Raw genomic sequence first — 19,975 nt, 5'->3', positions numbered from 1 at the left:
CACACACTGGCAGAGCCATCGCCAACCAATGACAGGCAGTACAAGCTTCACAGGACCACGCCCACACACTGGCAGAGCCATCACCAAGCAATGACAGGCAGTACACGCTTCCCAGGGACACGCCCACACACTGGCAGAGCCATCACCAAGCAATGACAGGCAGTACAAGCTTCCCAGGGACACGCCCACACACTGGCAGAGCCGTCATCACACACATCGGGTCCTGGGACCACCACTGACAGGAAGTACAAGCTTCCCGGGGACACACTGGCAGAGCTGTCACCAAGCAATGACAGGCAGTACAGGCTTCCCAGGGACACGCCCACACACTGGCAGAGCCGTCACCAAGCAATGACAGGCAGTACAAGCTTCCCAGGGACACACCCACACACTGGCAGAGCCATCACCAAGCACAGACAGGCAGTATACGCTTCCCAGGGACACGCCCACACACTGGCAGAGCCATCACCAAGCAATGACAGGCAGTACAAGCTTCCATCACCAAGCAATGACAGGCAGTACACGCTTTGCAGGGACACGCCCACACACTGGCAGAGCTGTCACCAACCAATGACAGGCAGTACAAGCTTCCCAGAGACACGCCCACACACTGGCAGAGCCATCACCAACCAATGACAGGCAGTACAAGCTTCCCAGGGACACGCCCACACACTGGCAGAGCCATCACCAAGCACAGACAGGCAGTACAAGCTTCCTGGGGACACGCCCACACACTGGCAGAGCCGTCACCAAGCACAGACAGGCAGTACAAGCTTCCTGGGGACACGCCCACACACTGGCAGAGCCATCACCAAGCACAGACAGGCAGTACAAGCTTCCTGGGGACACGCCCACACACTGGCAGAGCCATCACCAAGCACAGACAGGCAGTACAAGCTTCCCAGGGACACACCCACACACTGGCCGAGCCATCACCAAGCACAGACAGGCAGTACAAGCTTCCTGGGGACACGCCCACACACTGGCAGAGCCATCACCAAGCACAGACAGGCAGTACAAGCTTCCTGGGGACACGCCCACACACTGGCAGAGCCGTCACCAAGCACAGACAGGCAGTACAAGCTTCCCAGGGACACACCCACACACTGGCCGAGCCATCACCAAGCACAGACAGGCAGTACAAGCTTCCTGGGGACACGCCCACACACTGGCAGAGCCGTCACCAAGCACAGACAGGCAGTACAAGCTTCCTGGGGACATGCCCACACACTGGCAGAGCCGTCACCAAGCACAGACAGGCAGTACAAGCTTCCTGGGGACACGCCCACACACTGGCAGAGCCGTCACCAAGCACAGACAGGCAGTACAAGCTTCCTGGGGACACGCCCACACACTGGCAGAGCCGTCATCACACGCATCGGGTCCTGGGACCACCACTGACAGGCAGCACACGCACAGCCACTTTAGGCACCTTATCTACATAACGCAATTTCAGGACTGCGATGAACAAGCATGCAGATCAGGTGTTCTGACTGAGGTGTGACTGTATTAGCTGCATGCTTGTTTCAGGTGTGTGATTCAGACACCACTGCAGCCAAAGATATCAGCAGGACAGCCAGGCAACTGGTATTGTTTACCAGGAAATACATATGGCAGCCTCCATATCCCTCTCACTTCAGGTGTGATTCAAAGGGAATCTGAAGTGAAAATAAACTTATGATATATTGAATTGTATGTGTAGTACAGCTCAGAAACAGAACATTAGTAGCGCAGATATGAGTCTCATATTATTTCCAGTACAGGAAGAGTTAAAAAAAGTTATCTATGAAAAAGAGCCTCTCAAACGGGCAAGAACCCGTGAGAGACAGCTTGAAATAAGGTTTTACTGCAGGAAAGTTCAAAGGATCATTATTTCTGCTTTGTTTTATAACTTAAAATACAGAGTGTGGTTTGTAATTGTAAATATGACTGGATGATGCAATGTTATAGAAAAACAGCTATGTAACTAAAAATAAAAATATGAAACTCTCTTCTTCAATACTAATGTATTATGAATTATCCGTACTACACGTACAATTCATGATATCATACGTTTATTTCCCCTTCAGTGTCACGAGATGTGGGGGAGGGGTTTGCTGAGCACTCTCCTATCGGAGTACGCTGAGACAGCCGGAATGATCCTCACCCGGGGATCTGGCCGGAATTCTCTTTTCCTTCGTATCTTTTTGAAGATCTCTGTAAGTTCGTCTTTGGGCTCGTCGGCGGCCGCTCCGAGGCAGGTTCTGGAATCTTCCACTGCTGAGCCCCCCGTGGCTTCTGACGTGCTGTCATTGGGGAGAGGTGCGTCAGCTGTGGGGTCATCCGCGTGCTCGATCAGCCACTCCATGGCCTGCGTCACAGACATGCTACAACGAGAGCAGAGCACAGGATCAGTACACAGCACGTTCAGGATTGGCTGACCTCGGTGTGATGTCACAAACACTGGCCTATCACAACTGAGCATTCCACCAGTGTGTCCAACACATACTGGTGGCTTAACTGGTTTTCTCAAAAATCCTCCCTTTGGGGTTGTTCACACTAAAATCGTTTTGCAGTTTTTTTTTTTTTTTTTAAGCGCCAGCGATTTTCAATATCGCCCACAAAACGCTTGTGCGATGATTCCCTAAGAGAGTGTTCACATCTGAGCGGTTAGATTCCGATCCGCTCAGCAAAGCGCTGCCTGTACCATTTTTGTGGCGATTTGCCTCAATGGAAGGTATAGGGAAATCGCAATCAAGCGCTTTGTATAGCGATTTCCCGGCGCTTTGATGAATAAGTACATTGTATTTATTCATTTCCGAGTACAAAGGTTCACTTACTGACTGACGTCAGGAAGTGAAAAAACAGAATTGCTCTACAAAAGCGCTTAGAAAAACGCTTCATACAAAATAATAGCGCGCAGGTAAGCGCAAAAAAAAATAAAAAATCACGCTAAAAAATACAAAAACAATGGCGTCGCGATTTTGATTTTAGATGTGAAGAAGCCCCAACTCTGGTAGGAACACACAGGCCCATGGTGAGTATTAAAAGCTCACCTGTCACGCGACGTGGCTCTTGTGTCCGCCGGCTTTATATGTAGTCACCGCAAGCGCCTGTATCACGCGCGTCACGTGTGTAGTGACATCAGTACATGTGGTGGTGTTACGTGGCGACAGGCACCTGGGTGGCAATAGAAAAAGATACCGGACACAGGACGAGGCTCCCTGGTGTGACAGGTCGGCCTTCCCCGCTCACCACGGGCCCAGGAAGGAGCACACACACTATGGGGGGGCTGCCTGGAGCTTGGGAGGGGGGGGGGGGGAGATACAAATTGGGAAAGTAACAGCTGTTACCGCCAGGCACCCCATCCAGTTCTTGCGAGTGATATTTTCCCCAATTCCTGATCAACCCCTTAGATCGATTTTGGCTGGAAGTTGATTAAAACAATCGACCAAGTGGCCATGTTCCGGTATCTGCCAGATTCGATCATTACGAATGAATCAGCCAGGTATCTCCCTTAGATGACAAGCCCCTCGGAGAGCAATCCCAGCCACACACGTTGCAATTATGATTGTTAAGTGTCACAGTCAATTTGATAAGAGATCTGCCTCTATGCAATAACAAAAGGACAGGTTAAGAATGATAAATAATAACTGAAACCAAATGTAATGTTGTCGCATGGGACAGCTGGAATATTTTTGATTGTGACTCTCCATCCAGAGCTGGGACTGCAGGTAACCCCTCCAAACAGTGCTGGTACTGCAGGTAACCCCTCCAAACAGTGCTGGGACTGCAGGTAACCCTCCATACAGTGCTGGGACTGCAGTTAACCCCTCCATACAGTGCTGGGACTGCAGGTAACCCCTCCATACAGTGCTGGGACTGCAGGTAACCCCTCCAAACAGTGCTGGGACTGCAGGTAACCCTCCATACAATGCTGGGACTGGAGGTAACCCCTACATACAGAGCTGGGACTGCAGATAACCCTCCATACAGTGCTGGGACTGAAGGTAACCCTCCATACAGTGCTGGGACTGCAGGTAACCCTCCATACAGTGCTGGGACTGCAGGTAACCCTCCATACAGTGCTGGGTCTGCAGGTAACCCTCCATACAGTGCTGGGACTGCAGGTAACCCTCCATGCAGTGCTGGGACTGCAGGTAACCCTCCATACAGTGCTGGGACTGCAGGTAACCCTCCATACAGTGCTGGGACTGCAGGTAACCCTCCATGCAGTGCTGGGACTGCAGGTAACTCTCCATCTAGTGCTGGGACTGCAGGTAACCCCCCACGCAGTGCTGGGACTGCAGGTAACCACCATGCAGTGCTGGGACTGCAAGTAACCACCATGCAGTGCTGGGACTGCAGGTAACACCTCCATACAGTGCTGGGACTGCAGATAACCCCTCCATGCAGCGCTGGCCGCAGCCTTCTTCTAGATCACTGGAACACAGAACTACCTACTGATTCAGGCGGAGCGCCTTCACTGCGCGGCTCTCGGGGAAGCCCATCTCCGTCAGCTGCCTGAGCGCCACTTCATCCACCCGATCGTCCTCGTCTTCATCCAGCATGGCTGCAGGGACAGCAAGCGGGGGGAGAGGGTAAATACAACAAGGGGGACACAAAGGGGCATTGAGGGGGACACAAGGAAGACATAGGCTGACACATGAGGACACAAGGGGGACACAGGGAGACACAAGGAATACAAGGAGGCATGAGTTACAAAGGGGGCATAATCCACAAGATGCCCCTTCACCACGGATGCACCAGGTTTAGTATATATTTATTTCTCTGTTTTTTTTCTTGTGGCCAAATAGTAAAATTACATCTTCCACACTCCGCAATAGTTACCTCCCAAAAAATTGTGTAAAAAAAAACAAAACAAATTACAACAAAAAAATAATACTACATAAATAGTTGCCTTAGGGACTGAACTTTTTTTTAATATGTATGTCAAGAGGGTATATTACTGTAACTTTTTAAATTGTGGCCTTGTTATTAGGGATGGATGCAAAACTGAAAAAAATGAAACTTTATTTCCAAATAAAATGTACCGTTTATACTCGCATATAAGCCGACCCCCAAACTTCTACCTTAAAAAAAAAAATTGGAATAATGATTGACTCGCATATAAGCCGGGGTAATGCAGTGGCTCCTGATTTTCAATAACCAAAGTACAGTAAATGCCAAATGTCCACATTTACTGGTATCTTACATAATAATGCTGGTAATATAGTGAATATGAATCTGTGGCAGTGCACTATACTGGGCTGATGGCAGGCAGCTCTTGTTAGCCATGGTAAATCTCCAGGACAATCTGCGAGTTGGCTGTATGCAGGTACATAGATAGGCTCACTGTTAATATTACAGTGAGCACATGTACTGTATACTGCATACAGCCGATTTGCAGATTGTCCTGGAGATTAACTTTGCCTAATAAGATCTGCCTGCCATCAGCCCAGTACGGTAATCTTAAGTGCCAGCACTTTTTTTTTAAATTCTTACCGGGTTTTTTTTCCTCACAATCGCAGAAGCCCACTAGCTTTCACAGCTTCTCGCTCATGTCTCAAGACGCCGCTAGAGGGCGTCATAGGGATGAGACCATCAGAGCTGACGTCACAAGTCCGCTCTGTCTCCGCTAATTTCCGGCCATTCGTACCCCGCAACAGCTGCTGCTCATATCGCCGCTGCAAAGCCAGCTCTGCCGCCTGTCAAGTGCCCCGCCGGATCAGCTCTGCCGCCTGCCAAGTAATATGTCCCCGCTCATCCCCGCTGGATCAGCTCACTCCAGCTCTCACAACAGGCGCCGGCAATGACCCAGGTATGCACTGGGGGGCCCCGCAGCAGTCGGTCTGAACATCTAAATTGTATATGACTCGCATATAAACCGAAGGGGGGACTTTTGAGCACATTTTTGGGGGTCAAAAATTCGGTTTATATGCGAGTATATACAGTAGGGGCACTACACTGTACTAAGGAAAAATTTTAAATGTTGCAATAACCGGGACAAATGGGCAAATAAAATGTGTGGGTTTTAATTACGGTAGCATGTATTTTAAAACTATAATGGCCGAAGAATGAGAAATAATGAATTTTTGCCATTTCTTACTTCTTTTTCCTGTTAAAATGCAGTTAGAGTAAAATAATTCTTAGCAAAAAGTACCCCCAAAGAATGCCTAATTGGCAGAGAAAAATACAAGATAAAGATTGTTTCGTTGTAGTAATAAAGTTATAGGCGAATGAATGGAAGGAGCGCTGACAAGTAAAAATTGCTCTGGATTTTTAAGGGGAAAAAACCCCTTGGAGGTGAAGTGGTTAACCTCCTTGCAACCGCCTAATGCCAATTGGCGGTCGCAAGGTGGCAGCCCCAGGACTGCTGGGGGCGGAGATTGCAGAGTATCGAGCGCCGATGCGCACGCATCCCTGCTTAAGTGGCGGAGCTATGCTCTGTCATTACTCTACCATTGGTGATCGCCGCTAGGAGACTGTTCCGTCTATTTACATTGTACAGTGCTGCGATCTAAGGCAGCGCTGTACTGGGGACAGCCGTGCCACTCAGCTGTCCCCTGGAGAGGCTCAGAGAGAAATCGGCTCTCATAGGCTGATGCCAATGAGAGACAATCGCTGTGATTGGCTGTCGGGTGGAGGAAGGAAGGGAAGCAATAAAAAAAAATAAAATAAAAAAAAGCAAAAATAGAGCAGCGATCAGAGGGTCACTTGTGTGCTCAATAGTATGGCTCTGCAGCAAGCTCTTAAAGCTGCAGAGCACTAAATTGTAAAAAAAAAATTAAAAGCCTGGTTATCAGCGCAGATAAGCACCAATCTCTTAAAGAGGAACTCCTGTGAAATTAACACAAATAAAGTTGCTTATTTTTATTACATTGTTCATTTATAAATGAGTTAGTCTGCATTTGGCCATTGTATTGGCTGTCCTCTCCCTGATTAATATTCTGAATTTAATCACAGGTGGCAACCTCTTTACTGCTGGCAGATGAAGCTCTGCGGAATGTTTTTTGTGAGCTCTGAAGCCAGCAGAAGTAACAAATGGTTTCCCAGAATGCTCTGGAAGGAGAATACTGCATATACTATAATGAGCCTAGGCTGTGACATCACTGGGAGGGCAGGGTTAAACGCCAATATAAAGCAACCAGGAAAATTGCTGTAATTTTTGGACTAAAAGACTCACTTCCTGACGTGTGAACGCTGCCAATACAAATCTCCAACCTTACACAATGTCTGGGACTTCCTGTACTGTGCCCATGCAGAGGAGGACACAGGGAGACACAAAGAGGCATAGAGGACGACACAAGGGGGAGAGGCAGACACATGGAGGACACGAGGGGGGCACAGGAGGTCAGAAGGGGGACAGAGGAGGACACAGGGAGACACAAGAGGTACAAAGGAGGCAAAATCCACAAGATGCCCCTTCTCCATGGATGCACCAGGTTTAGTATATATTTATTTCCTTGTTTTTTTGTCCTCTAAACCTAGGAGCGTCTTATAGTCCGAAAAATACGTAGGTATCTTGAATAATTTTCCGCATTCTACTATATATCACTACAGGGCCTCTTTACTGCATTCTGCTGTATGTCATTACAGGGCCTCTTTACTGCATTCTACTATATGTCACTACAGGGCCTCTTTACTGCATTCTGCTATATGTCACTACAGGGCCTCTTTACTGCATTCTGCTATATGTCACTACAGGGCCTCTTTACTGATTTCTGCTATATGTCACCACAGGGCCTCCTTACTGCATTCTGCTATATATCACTACAGGGCCTCTTTACTGCATTCTACTATATGTTACTACAGGGCCTCTTTACTGCATTCTGCTATATGTCACTACAGGGCCTCTTTACTGCATTCTGCTATATGTCACTACAGGGCCTCTTTACTGCATTCTGCTACATGTCACTACAGGGCCTCTTTACTGCATTCTGCTACATGTCACTACAGGACCTCTTTACTGCATTCTGCTACATGTCACTACAGGGCCTCTTTACTGTATTCTGCTATATGTCACTACAGGGCCTCTTTACTGCATTCTGCTATATGTCACTACAGGGCCTCTTTACTGCATTCTGCTATATATCACTACAGGGCCTCTTTACTGCATTCTGATATATGTCACTACAGGGCCTCTTTACTGCATTCTGCTATATGTCACTACAGGGCCTCTTTACTGCATTCTGCTATATGTCACTACAGGGCCTCTTTACTGCATTCTGCTACATGTCACTACAGGGCCTCTTTACTGCATTCTGCTATATGTCACTACAGGGCCTCTTTACCGCATTCTGCTATATGTCACTACAGGACCTCTTTACTGCATTCTGCTATATGTCACTACAGGACCTCTTTACCGCATTCTGCTATATGTCACTACAGGGCCTCTTTACTGCATTCTGCTATATGTCACTACAGGGCCTCTTTACCGAATTCTGCTATATGTCACTACAGGGCCTCTTTACTGCATTCTGCTATATGTCACTACAGGGCCTCTTTACTGCATTCTGCTATATGTCACTACAGGGCCTCTTTACTGCATTCTGCTATATGTCACTACAGGGCTTCTTTACTGCATTCTGCTATATGTCACTACAGAGCCTCTTTACTGCATTCTGCTATGTGTCACTACAGGGCCTCTTTACTGCATTCTGCTATATGTCACTACAGGGCCTCTTTACTGCATTCTGCTAAATGTCACTACAGGGCCTCTTTACTGTATTCTGCTATATGTCACTACAGGGCCTCTTTACTGCATTCTGCTATATGTCACCACAGGGCCTCTTTACTGCATTCTGCTAGATGTCACTACAGGGCCTCATTACTGCATTCTGCTATATGCCACTACAGGGCCTCTTTACTGCATTCTGCTAGATGTCACTACAGGGCCTCTTTACTGCATTCTGCTATATGTCACTACAGGGCCTCTTTACTGCATTCTGCTATATGTCACTACAGGGCATCTTTACTGCATTCTGCTATATGTCACTACAGAGCCTCTTTACTGCATTCTGCTATATGTCACTACAGGGCCTCTTTACTGCATTCTGCTATATGTCACTACAGGGCCTCTCTACTGCATTCTGCTATATCTCACTACAGGGCCTCTTTACTGCATTCTGCTATATGTCACTACAGGGCCTCTTTACTGCATTCTGCTATATGTCACTACAGGGCCTCTTTACTGCATTCTGCTATATGTCACTACAGGGCCTCTTTACTGCATTCTGCTATATATGTCACTACAGGGCCTCTTTACTGCATTCTGCTATATGTCACTACAGGGCCTCTTTACGCGTACGAGAGAGAACGGCGCCGGAGACTTGGGCGCAGGACACAGCCAGTATATGGCTAATCCTGCTGCCGCACAAGTCCGGGCCGTGTTAATTACTATTCCCCCTCCAGGCCGACATGGATAGTGGGGGAATGAAATAATTCGGCTTCCAGCAATAGCTGGAAGCCGAATTATTGTTTTAAAAGCAACTTCAGATCCGTCTTCTGACGGCGCTGAAGTTACTCCATGTGCCTGCGATAGCCGTAGTTCCTATTACGGCCTATGGTGGCGCCGGCTGCGCCCAAGTCTCCTGCGCTGCTGCGCCCAAGTCTCCAGCGCTGGATTTACCGTGTTCGCTCTTTACTGCATTCTGCTATATGTCACTACAGGGCCTCTTTACTGCATTCTGCTATATGTCACTACAGGGCCTCTTTACTGCATTCTGCTATATGTCACTACAGGGCCTCTTTACTGCATTCTGCTATATGTCATTACAGGGCCTCTTTACTGCATTCTGCTATATGTCACTACAGGGCCTCTTTACTGCATTCTGCTATATGTCACTACAGGGCCTCTTTACTGCATTATGCTATATGTCACTACAGGGCCTCTTTACTGCATTCTGCTATATGTCACTACAGGGCCTCATTACTGCATTCTGCTATATGTCACCACAGGGCCTCTTTACTGCATTCTGCTATATGTCACTACAGGGCCTCTTTACTGCATTCTGCTATATGTCACTACAGGGCCTCTTTACTGCATTCTGCTATATGTCACTACAGGGCCTCTCTACTGCATTCTGCTATATCTCACTACAGGGCCTCTTTACTGCATTCTGCTATATGTCACTACAGGGCCTCTTTACTGCATTCTGCTATATGTCACTACAGGGCCTCTTTACTGCATTCTGCTATATGTCACTACAGGGCCTCTTTACTGCATTCTGCTATATGTCACTACAGGGCCTCTCTACTGCATTCTGCTATATCTCACTACAGGGCCTCTTTACTGCATTCTGCTATATGTCACTACAGAGCCTCTTTACTGCATTCTGCTATATGTCACTACAGGGCCTCTTTACTGCATTCTGCTATATGTCACTACAGGGCCTCTCTACTGCATTCTGCTATATCTCACTACAGGGCCTCTTTACTGCATTCTGCTATATGTCACTACAGGGCCTCTTTACTGCATTCTGCTATATGTCACTACAGGGCCTCTTTACTGCATTCTGCTATATGTCACTACAGGGCCTCTTTACTGCATTCTGCTATATATGTCACTACAGGGCCTCTTTACTGCATTCTGCTATATGTCACTACAGGGCCTCTTTACGCGTACGAGAGAGAACGGCGCCGGAGACTTGGGCGCAGGACACAGCCAGTATATGGCTAATCCTGCTGCCGCACAAGTCCGGGCCGTGTTAATTACTATTCCCCCTCCAGGCCGACATGGATAGTGGGGGAATGAAATAATTCGGCTTCCAGCAATAGCTGGAAGCCGAATTATTGTTTTAAAAGCAACTTCAGATCCGTCTTCTGACGGCGCTGAAGTTACTCCATGTGCCTGCGATAGCCGTAGTTCCTATTACGGCCTATGGTGGCGCCGGCTGCGCCCAAGTCTCCTGCGCTGCTGCGCCCAAGTCTCCAGCGCTGGATTTACCGTGTTCGCTCTTTACTGCATTCTGCTATATGTCACTACAGGGCCTCTTTACTGCATTCTGCTATATGTCACTACAGGGCCTCTTTACTGCATTCTGCTATATGTCACTACAGGGCCTCTTTACTGCATTCTGCTATATGTCATTACAGGGCCTCTTTACTGCATTCTGCTATATGTCACTACAGGGCCTCTTTACTGCATTCTGCTATATGTCACTACAGGGCCTCTTTACTGCATTATGCTATATGTCACTACAGGGCCTCTTTACTGCATTCTGCTATATGTCACTACAGGGCCTCATTACTGCATTCTGCTATATGTCACCACAGGGCCTCTTTACTGCATTCTGCTATATGTCACTACAGGGCCTCTTTACTGCATTCTGCTATATGTCACCACAGGGCCTCTTTACTGCATTCTGCTATATGTCACTACAGGGCCTCTTTACTGCATTCTGCTATATGTCACTACAGGGCCTCTTTACTGCATTCTGCTATATGTCACTACAGGGCCTTTTTACTGCATTCTGCTATATGTCACTACAGGGCCTCTTTACTGCATTCTGCTATATGTCACTACAGGGCCTCTTTACTGCAATATGCTACATGTCACTACAGGGCCTCTTTACTGCATTCTGCTATATGTCACTACAGGGCCTCTTTACTGCATTCTGCTATATGTCACTACAGGGCCTCTTTACTGCATTCTGCTATATGTCACTGCAGGACCTCTTTACTGCATTCTGCTATATGTCACTACAGGGCCTCTTTACTGCATTCTGCTATATGTCACTACAGGGCCTCTTTACTGCATTCTGCTATATGTCACTACAGGGCCTCTTTACTGCATTCTGCTATATGTCACTACAGGGCCTCTTTACTGCATTCTGCTATACGTCACTACAGGGCCTCTTTACTGCATTCTGCTATATGTCACTACAGGGCCTCTTTACTGCATTCTGCTATATGTCACTACAGGGCCTCTTTACTGCATTATGCTATATGTCACTACAGGGCTTCTTTGCTGCATTCTGCTATATGTCACTACAGGGCCTCGTTACTGCATTCTGCTATATGTCACTACAGGGCCTCTTTACTGCATTCTGCTATATGTCACTACAGGGCCTCTTTACTGCATTCTGCTATATGTCACTACAGGGCCTCTTTACTGCATTCTGCTATATGTCAATACAGGGCCTCTTTACTGCATTCTGCTATATGTCACTACAGGGCCTCTTTACTGCATTCTGCTATATATGTCACTACAGGGCCTCTTTACTGCATTCTGCTATATGTCACTACAGGGCCTCTTTACTGCATTCTGCTATATGTCACTACAGGGCCTCTTTACTGCATTCTGCTATATCTCACTACAGGGCCTCTTTACTGCATTCTGCTATATGTCACTACAGGGCCTCTTTACTGCATTCTGCTATATGTCACTACAGGGCCTCTTTACTGCATTCTGCTATATGTCACTACAGGGCCTCTTTACTGCATTATGCTATATGTCACTACAGGGCCTCTTTACTGCATTCTGCTATATCTCACTACAGGGCCTCATTACTGCATTCTGCTATATGTCACCACAGGGCCTCTTTACTGCATTCTGCTATATGTCACTACAGGGCCTCTTTACTGCATTCTGCTATATGTCACTACAGGGCCTCTTTACTGCATTCTGCTATATGTCACTACAGGGCCTCTTTACTGCATTCTGCTATATGCCACTACAGGGCCTCTTTACTGCATTCTGCTATATGTCACTACAGGGCCTCTTTACTGCATTCTGCTATATGTCACTACAGGGCCTCTTTACTGCATTCTGCTATATGTCACTACAGGGCCTCTTTACTGCATTCTGCTATATGTCACTACAGGGCCTCTTTACTGCATTCTGCTATACGTCACTACAGGGCCTCTTTACTGCATTCTGCTATATGTCACTACAGGGCCTCTTTACTGCATTCTGCTGTATGTCATTATTGGGCCTCTTTAAAAGGTGTCCATACACTTCTAGATGGCCAACAGCTCCACTACACAATAGATCCTTCTCTGATCAGGGAGGGATCTATAACAGCCCACACACTGCAGAGAGACTGTGGAGCTGCCACCTGCCGGCCCCCCAGGTCTCCCACGTGTAATGTGTCTCCCGGGTGTTGCCAGCAGAGCTACACTCACCTGTCCCTGGTGTAGCTCCTCCCATGTCTTCTCTCCATGCTGCTGCACTCCTCCTCCCTGTGTCTTCTCTCCCAGGGTGCCAGTGTCATGTGACAAACACTAGAGGTTGGGTGTGTGAGCCATGGTGTCAGTGTTTATCAGATGACACAGGCGCCCAGGAAGGAGGCGCTCAGCAGCATGGGGAGAAGACTCCGGACACAGGAGGAGGATGGCTGGCGGACAGGTGAGAGGAGCTCCGCTGCCAACACTCTGCGTTGGTTGTCCCCATATTGAACGACACTACCGTCGCGCTCCCGATCTGCAGGCGATCGAGCGATATCTTCCATCCGCCACCATTCACCGACTTGATTAATTTTAAAGGCCAAAATCAATCGGGTATCGGTTGCGTCACCGATTTCTAGCAGATTTGATCACAGTGATCGATTCTGCCGGATATCTGCAGTAAAAATCTAGAAGTGTGTGGCTGTTTCTAAAACAGAAGATGTTTCCTGTGTCAGACAGTGGCGAAATGAGCCCCTTTCCCCGGAGATCAGCGACCATGTTTACAGACAGGCCTGTGTGTTGTGTGGATGGCAGGTCTGGCCCGTTCGGACGCAGCACAGCAGACATACAGAGGCGGGGGGAGGGGTGGATGGAGCTATGACGAGGGTCCGCTCAGGCGCAGCACATTATAGATACAGGGGGAGGCTGACAAGGGTCCGCTGTCACTTGAGATCTGAGAATGTTACTAGAAATAACCTCAAGGCCAAAATTATCCCTCATCTTCAATCGCTGCAGGCCGAGAATAGCTCAGAGGGCAGGAAAGGTAAGAGAGGGCCCAACAAGACGCCACTTCTGCAGCAACAGCACCCAAGTGCCTCAGCGGATCCCTCCTTTATAGGAAGGCCCACCTCCTGTACTCCGACTTACAAAATTCCTTCACTGTATATCCTAACCGCATGCAATCCTCCCCAGACAACTGTCACATGACCACACCCTACAAAATCCCTCCACCGAATATCCTCCCCAGACACCTGTCACATTACCACACCCTACAACATCCCTCCACCGAATATCCTCCCCAGACACCTGTCACATGACCACATCCTACAAAATCCCTCCACCGAATATCCTCCCCGGACACCTGTCACATGACCACACCCTACAAAATCCCTCCACTGAATATCCTCCCCAGACATCTGTCACATGACCACATCCTACAAAATCCCTCCACTGAATATCCTCCACCAACACCTGTCACATGACCACACCCTACAAATTCCCTCCACCGAATATCCTCCCCAGACACCTGTCACATGACCACACCCTACAAATTCCCTCCAGTGAATATTCTCCCCGGACACCTGTCACATGACCACTCCCTACAAAATCTCTCCACTGAATATCCTCCCCGGACATCTGTCACATGACCACACCCTACAAAATCCCTCCACTGAATATCCTCCCCAGACACCTGTCACATGACCACACCCTACAAATTCACTCCACCGAATATCCTCCCCAGACACCTGTCACATGACCACACCCTACAAAATCCCTCCACTGAATATCCTCCCCGGACACCTGTCACATGACCACTCCCTACAAAATACCTCAACTGAATATCCTCCCCGGACACCTGTCACATGACCACACCCTACAAATTCCCTCCACCGAATATCCTCCCCAGACACCTGTCACATGACCACACCCTACAAAATCCCTCCACTGAATATCCTCCCCAGACGCCTGTCACATGACCACTCCCTACAAAATCCCTCCACTGAATATCCTCCCCAGATGCCTATCACATGACCACACCCTACAAAATCCCTCCACCAAATACCCTCCCCAGATGCCTATCACATGACCACTTCCTATAAAATCCCTCCACTGAATATCCTCCCCAGTCGCCTGTCACATGACCACACCCCACAAAATCCCTCCACCGAATATCCTCCCCAGACACCTGCCACATGACCACACCCTACAAAATCCCTCCACCGAATACCCTCCCCGGACGCCTGTCACATGACCACACCCTACAAATTTCCTCCACCGAATATCCTCCCCAGACACCTGTCACATGACCACACCCTACAAAATCCCTCCACTGAATATCCTCCCCGGACACCTGTCACATGACCACTCCCTACAAAATACCTCAACTGAATATCCTCCCCGGACACCTGTCACATGACCACACCCTACAAATTCCCTCCACCGAATATCCTCCCCAGACACCTGTCACATGACCACACCCTACAAAATCCCTCCACTGAATATCCTCCCCAGACGCCTGTCACATGACCACTCCCTACAAAATCCCTCCACTGAATATCCTCCCCAGATGCCTATCACATGACCACACCCTACAAAATCCCTCCACCAAATACCCTCCCCAGATGCCTATCACATGACCACTTCCTATAAAATCCCTCCACTGAATATCCTCCCCAGTCGCCTGTCACATGACCACACCCCACAAAATCCCTCCACCGAATATCCTCCCCAGACACCTGCCACATGACCACACCCTACAAAATCCCTCCACCGAATACCCTCCCCGGACGCCTGTCACATGACCACACCCTACAAATTTCCTCCACTGAATATCCTCCCCAGACACCTGTCACATGACCACACCCTACAAAATCCCTCCACTGAATATCCTCCCCAGACACCTGTCACATGACCACACCCTACAAATTTCCTCCACCCAATATCCTCCCCAGACACCTGTCACATGACCACTCCCTACAAAATCCCTCCACTGAACATCCTCACCAGACACCTGTCACATGACCACTCCCTACAAATTCCCTCCACTGAATATCGTCCTCAGGCACCTGTCACATGACCACTTCCTACAAAATCCCTCCACCGAACATCCTCCCCAGACACCTGTCACATGACCACATCCTACAAAATCCCTCCACTGAATATCCTCCCCGGACATCTGTCACATGACCACACCCTACAAAATCCCTCCACTGAATATCCTCCCCAGACACCTGTCACATGACCACACCCTACAAATTCACTCCACCGAATATCCTCCCCAGACACCTGTCACATGACCACACCCTACAAAATCCCTCCACTGAATATCCTCCCCGGACACCTGTCACATGACCACTCCCTACAAAATACCTCAACTGAATATCCTCCCCGGACACCTGTCACATGACCACACCCTACAAATTCCCTCCACCGAATATCCTCCCCAGACACCTGTCACATGACCACACCCTACAAAATCCCTCCACTGAATATCCTCCCCAGACGCCTGTCACATGACCACTCCCTACAAAATCCCTCCACTGAATATCCTCCCCAGATGCCTATCACATGACCACACCCTACAAAATCCCTCCACCAAATACCCTCCCCAGATGCCTATCACATGACCACTTCCTATAAAATCCCTCCACTGAATATCCTCCCCAGTCGCCTGTCACATGACCACACCCCACAAAATCCCTCCACCGAATATCCTCCCCAGACACCTGCCACATGACCACACCCTACAAAATCCCTCCACCGAATACCCTCCCCGGACGCCTGTCACATGACCACACCCTACAAATTTCCTCCACCGAATATCCTCCCCAGACACCTGTCACATGACCACACCCTACAAAATCCCTCCACTGAATATCCTCCCCGGACACCTGTCACATGACCACTCCCTACAAAATACCTCAACTGAATATCCTCCCCGGACACCTGTCACATGACCACACCCTACAAATTCCCTCCACCGAATATCCTCCCCAGACACCTGTCACATGACCACACCCTACAAAATCCCTCCACTGAATATCCTCCCCAGACGCCTGTCACATGACCACTCCCTACAAAATCCCTCCACTGAATATCCTCCCCAGATGCCTATCACATGACCACACCCTACAAAATCCCTCCACCAAATACCCTCCCCAGATGCCTATCACATGACCACTTCCTATAAAATCCCTCCACTGAATATCCTCCCCAGTCGCCTGTCACATGACCACACCCCACAAAATCCCTCCACCGAATATCCTCCCCAGACACCTGCCACATGACCACACCCTACAAAATCCCTCCACCGAATACCCTCCCCGGACGCCTGTCACATGACCACACCCTACAAATTTCCTCCACTGAATATCCTCCCCAGACACCTGTCACATGACCACACCCTACAAAATCCCTCCACTGAATATCCTCCCCAGACACCTGTCACATGACCACACCCTACAAATTTCCTCCACCCAATATCCTCCCCAGACACCTGTCACATGACCACTCCCTACAAAATCCCTCCACTGAACATCCTCACCAGACACCTGTCACATGACCACTCCCTACAAATTCCCTCCACTGAATATCGTCCTCAGGCACCTGTCACATGACCACTTCCTACAAAATCCCTCCACCGAACATCCTCCCCAGACACCTGTCACATGACCACATCCTACAAAATCCCTCCACTGAATATCCTCCCCGGACATCTGTCACATGACCACACCCTACAAAATCCCTCCACTGAATATCCTCCCCAGACACCTGTCACATGACCACACCCTACAAATTTCCTCCACCGAATATCCTCCCCAGACACCTGTCACATGACCACACCCTACAAAATCCCTCCACTGAATATCCTCCCCGGACACCTGTCACATGACCACACCCTACAAAATCCCTCCACTGAATATCCTCCCCGGACACCTGTCACATGACCACACCCTACAAAATCCCTCCACCGAATATCCTCCCCAGACACCTGTCACATGACCTCACCAACAAAATCCCTCCACCGAATTTTCTCCCCGGACACCTGTCACATGACTACTCCCTACAAAATACCTCAACTGAATATCCTCCCCGGACACCTGTTACATGACCACACCCTACAAAATCCCACCGAATATCCTCCCCGGACACCTGTCACATGACCACTCCCTACAAAATCCCTCCACTGAATATCCTCCCCGGACATCTGTCACATGACCACACCCTACAAAATCCCTCCACCGAATACCCTCCCCGGACACCTGTCACATGACCAAACCCTAAAAAATCCCTTCACCGAATACCCTCCCTGGACGCCTGTCACATGACCGAGAGCTCCTTCCCGTCCCACAATGCACTGCTACAGTGACACTTCCTGCCAAATTACAACTTATACACAAACCCAGGGATCTGTATTATAAACCTAACCCCTCCCACCACCCCCAAACGTAACCCTCGCTGCCATGCCCCTCCCCGCCTAAATTGTGTACATCAAGACTCCCCACCCTAAACGGCGCCTATATGCTAAGGGTTTAGAAAATGTATCTCCCTGCTCAGGAATGAGACTGTGCAGCTTTTAAGAGGACCTGAAGTGAAAATAATGAAGACAATTGCTTATTTTTTACAATATTCATTTACAGATGATTTAGTCAATGTTTGTCCATTGTAACATCTTTCCTCTCCCTGATTTACATTCTGAGATTTCTCACAAGTGGTGACATCTTTAGTTCTGCCAGGTGATCTGTAAGGAATGTTTGTTACTGGAAGTTCTATGCACAGAAGGAGATACTGCTTGTTTGGCAGTTGGAAAAAGCTGTTATTTACCACAACGCAACGAGGTTCACAGAGAGGAAACTGTCAGGACCTTGGTCATGATATCACAATGTGGGAGGGGGTTTCACCACAAAATAAGCAATACAGACCCACTGATGATCTATTAGAGAAAAGGAATAGATTTCTCATGGGAAAGGGGGCATCCGCTACTGATTGGGATGAAGTTCTATCCTTGGTTAAAGTTCACCTTTAAAGAGAACCCGAGGTGGATTTGAAGAATATTATCTGCGTACAGAGGCTGGATCTACCTATACAGCCCAGCCTCTGTTGCTATCCCAAACCCCCCTAAGGTCCCCCTGCACTCTGCAATCCCTCATAAATCACAGCCGTGCTGCTGACAAACAGCTTGTCAGAGCTGGCTGTGTTTATCTCTATAGTGTCAGTCTGCTGCTCTCCCCGCCTCCTGCAGAACTCCGGTCCCCGCCTGCATCCCTTCCCTCCCTGCTGATTGGAGGGAAGGGACGGGGGCAGGGACCGGAGCTATGCAGGAGGCGGGGGAGCAGCTGAGACTGACACTACAGATGTAAACACAGCCGCACAGCACGGCTGTGATTTATGAGGGATTGCAGAGTACAGGGGGACCTTAGTGGGGTTTGGGATAGCAACAGAGGCTGGGCTGTATAGGCAGATCCAGCCTCTGTATGCAGATAACATTCTTTAAACACACCTCGGGTTCTCTTTAAAGAGGAACTTCAGCCTAAACAAACATACTGTCATTAAGTTACATTAGTTATGTTAATTAAAATAGATAGGTAATATAATCTCTTACCCACCCTGTTTTAAAAGAACAGGCAAATGTTTGATTTCATGATGGCAGCCATTTTTTTGGTTGAAAGGAGGTGACAGGGAGCATGAGACACAGTTCCAACTGTCCTGTGTCCTGAGCACCTCTCCCAGTTGCTAGGCAACGTGAACAACAACATAGGAAATCCCATCATGCTCTGCACAGCATCAGGGAAAAAAAGCCCGGGCTTTTTTTCTTTAATGGGTGGAGCTAAACTAAAAATGCAGCTAAAAATGTTGCTTTGGTAAGAAAAACAAAGTTCTGATGCTGTGAAACTGTTAAAGAAACACCAAGCCTTTTCATTGCTGCTGAATAGATTTTTAGTCCGGAGGTTCACTTTAAGTACAGACAGGCTGATATCTAGGTCTGATATTACAGCACTTCTTATTTTTTTTACTATAATTAGGTGATGTGATCGTACTGTGAGAATTGCTGCAGTGCAGACATTGCCTATGCTACGTTCTCTAGAGCTGCGACAGCTGAGTGCTT

General features: G+C 48.5%; 1 protein-coding gene across 1 annotated transcript in view; it reads right to left on the bottom strand.

Annotated features, from left to right (window-relative positions):
• UBAC1 (UBA domain containing 1) overlaps window positions 1-19,975 on the bottom strand; it is a 53,390-nt gene that overhangs the window by 15,901 nt on the left and 17,514 nt on the right. The window contains exons 6-7 of the mRNA XM_068249201.1: window positions 4,444-4,552; window positions 2,147-2,366 (exon numbers count right to left, since the gene is read on the bottom strand). Of these exons, the coding sequence (XP_068105302.1) occupies window positions 2,147-2,366; window positions 4,444-4,552 (329 nt within the window). The remainder of the gene's footprint in view (window positions 1-2,146; window positions 2,367-4,443; window positions 4,553-19,975) is intronic.

Source organism: Hyperolius riggenbachi, chromosome 8 (genome assembly GCF_040937935.1).
Source record: "Hyperolius riggenbachi isolate aHypRig1 chromosome 8, aHypRig1.pri, whole genome shotgun sequence".
Classification (NCBI taxonomy): Eukaryota; Metazoa; Chordata; class Amphibia; order Anura; family Hyperoliidae; genus Hyperolius; species Hyperolius riggenbachi.
This window is presented reverse-complemented; position numbering and strand designations above follow the sequence as displayed.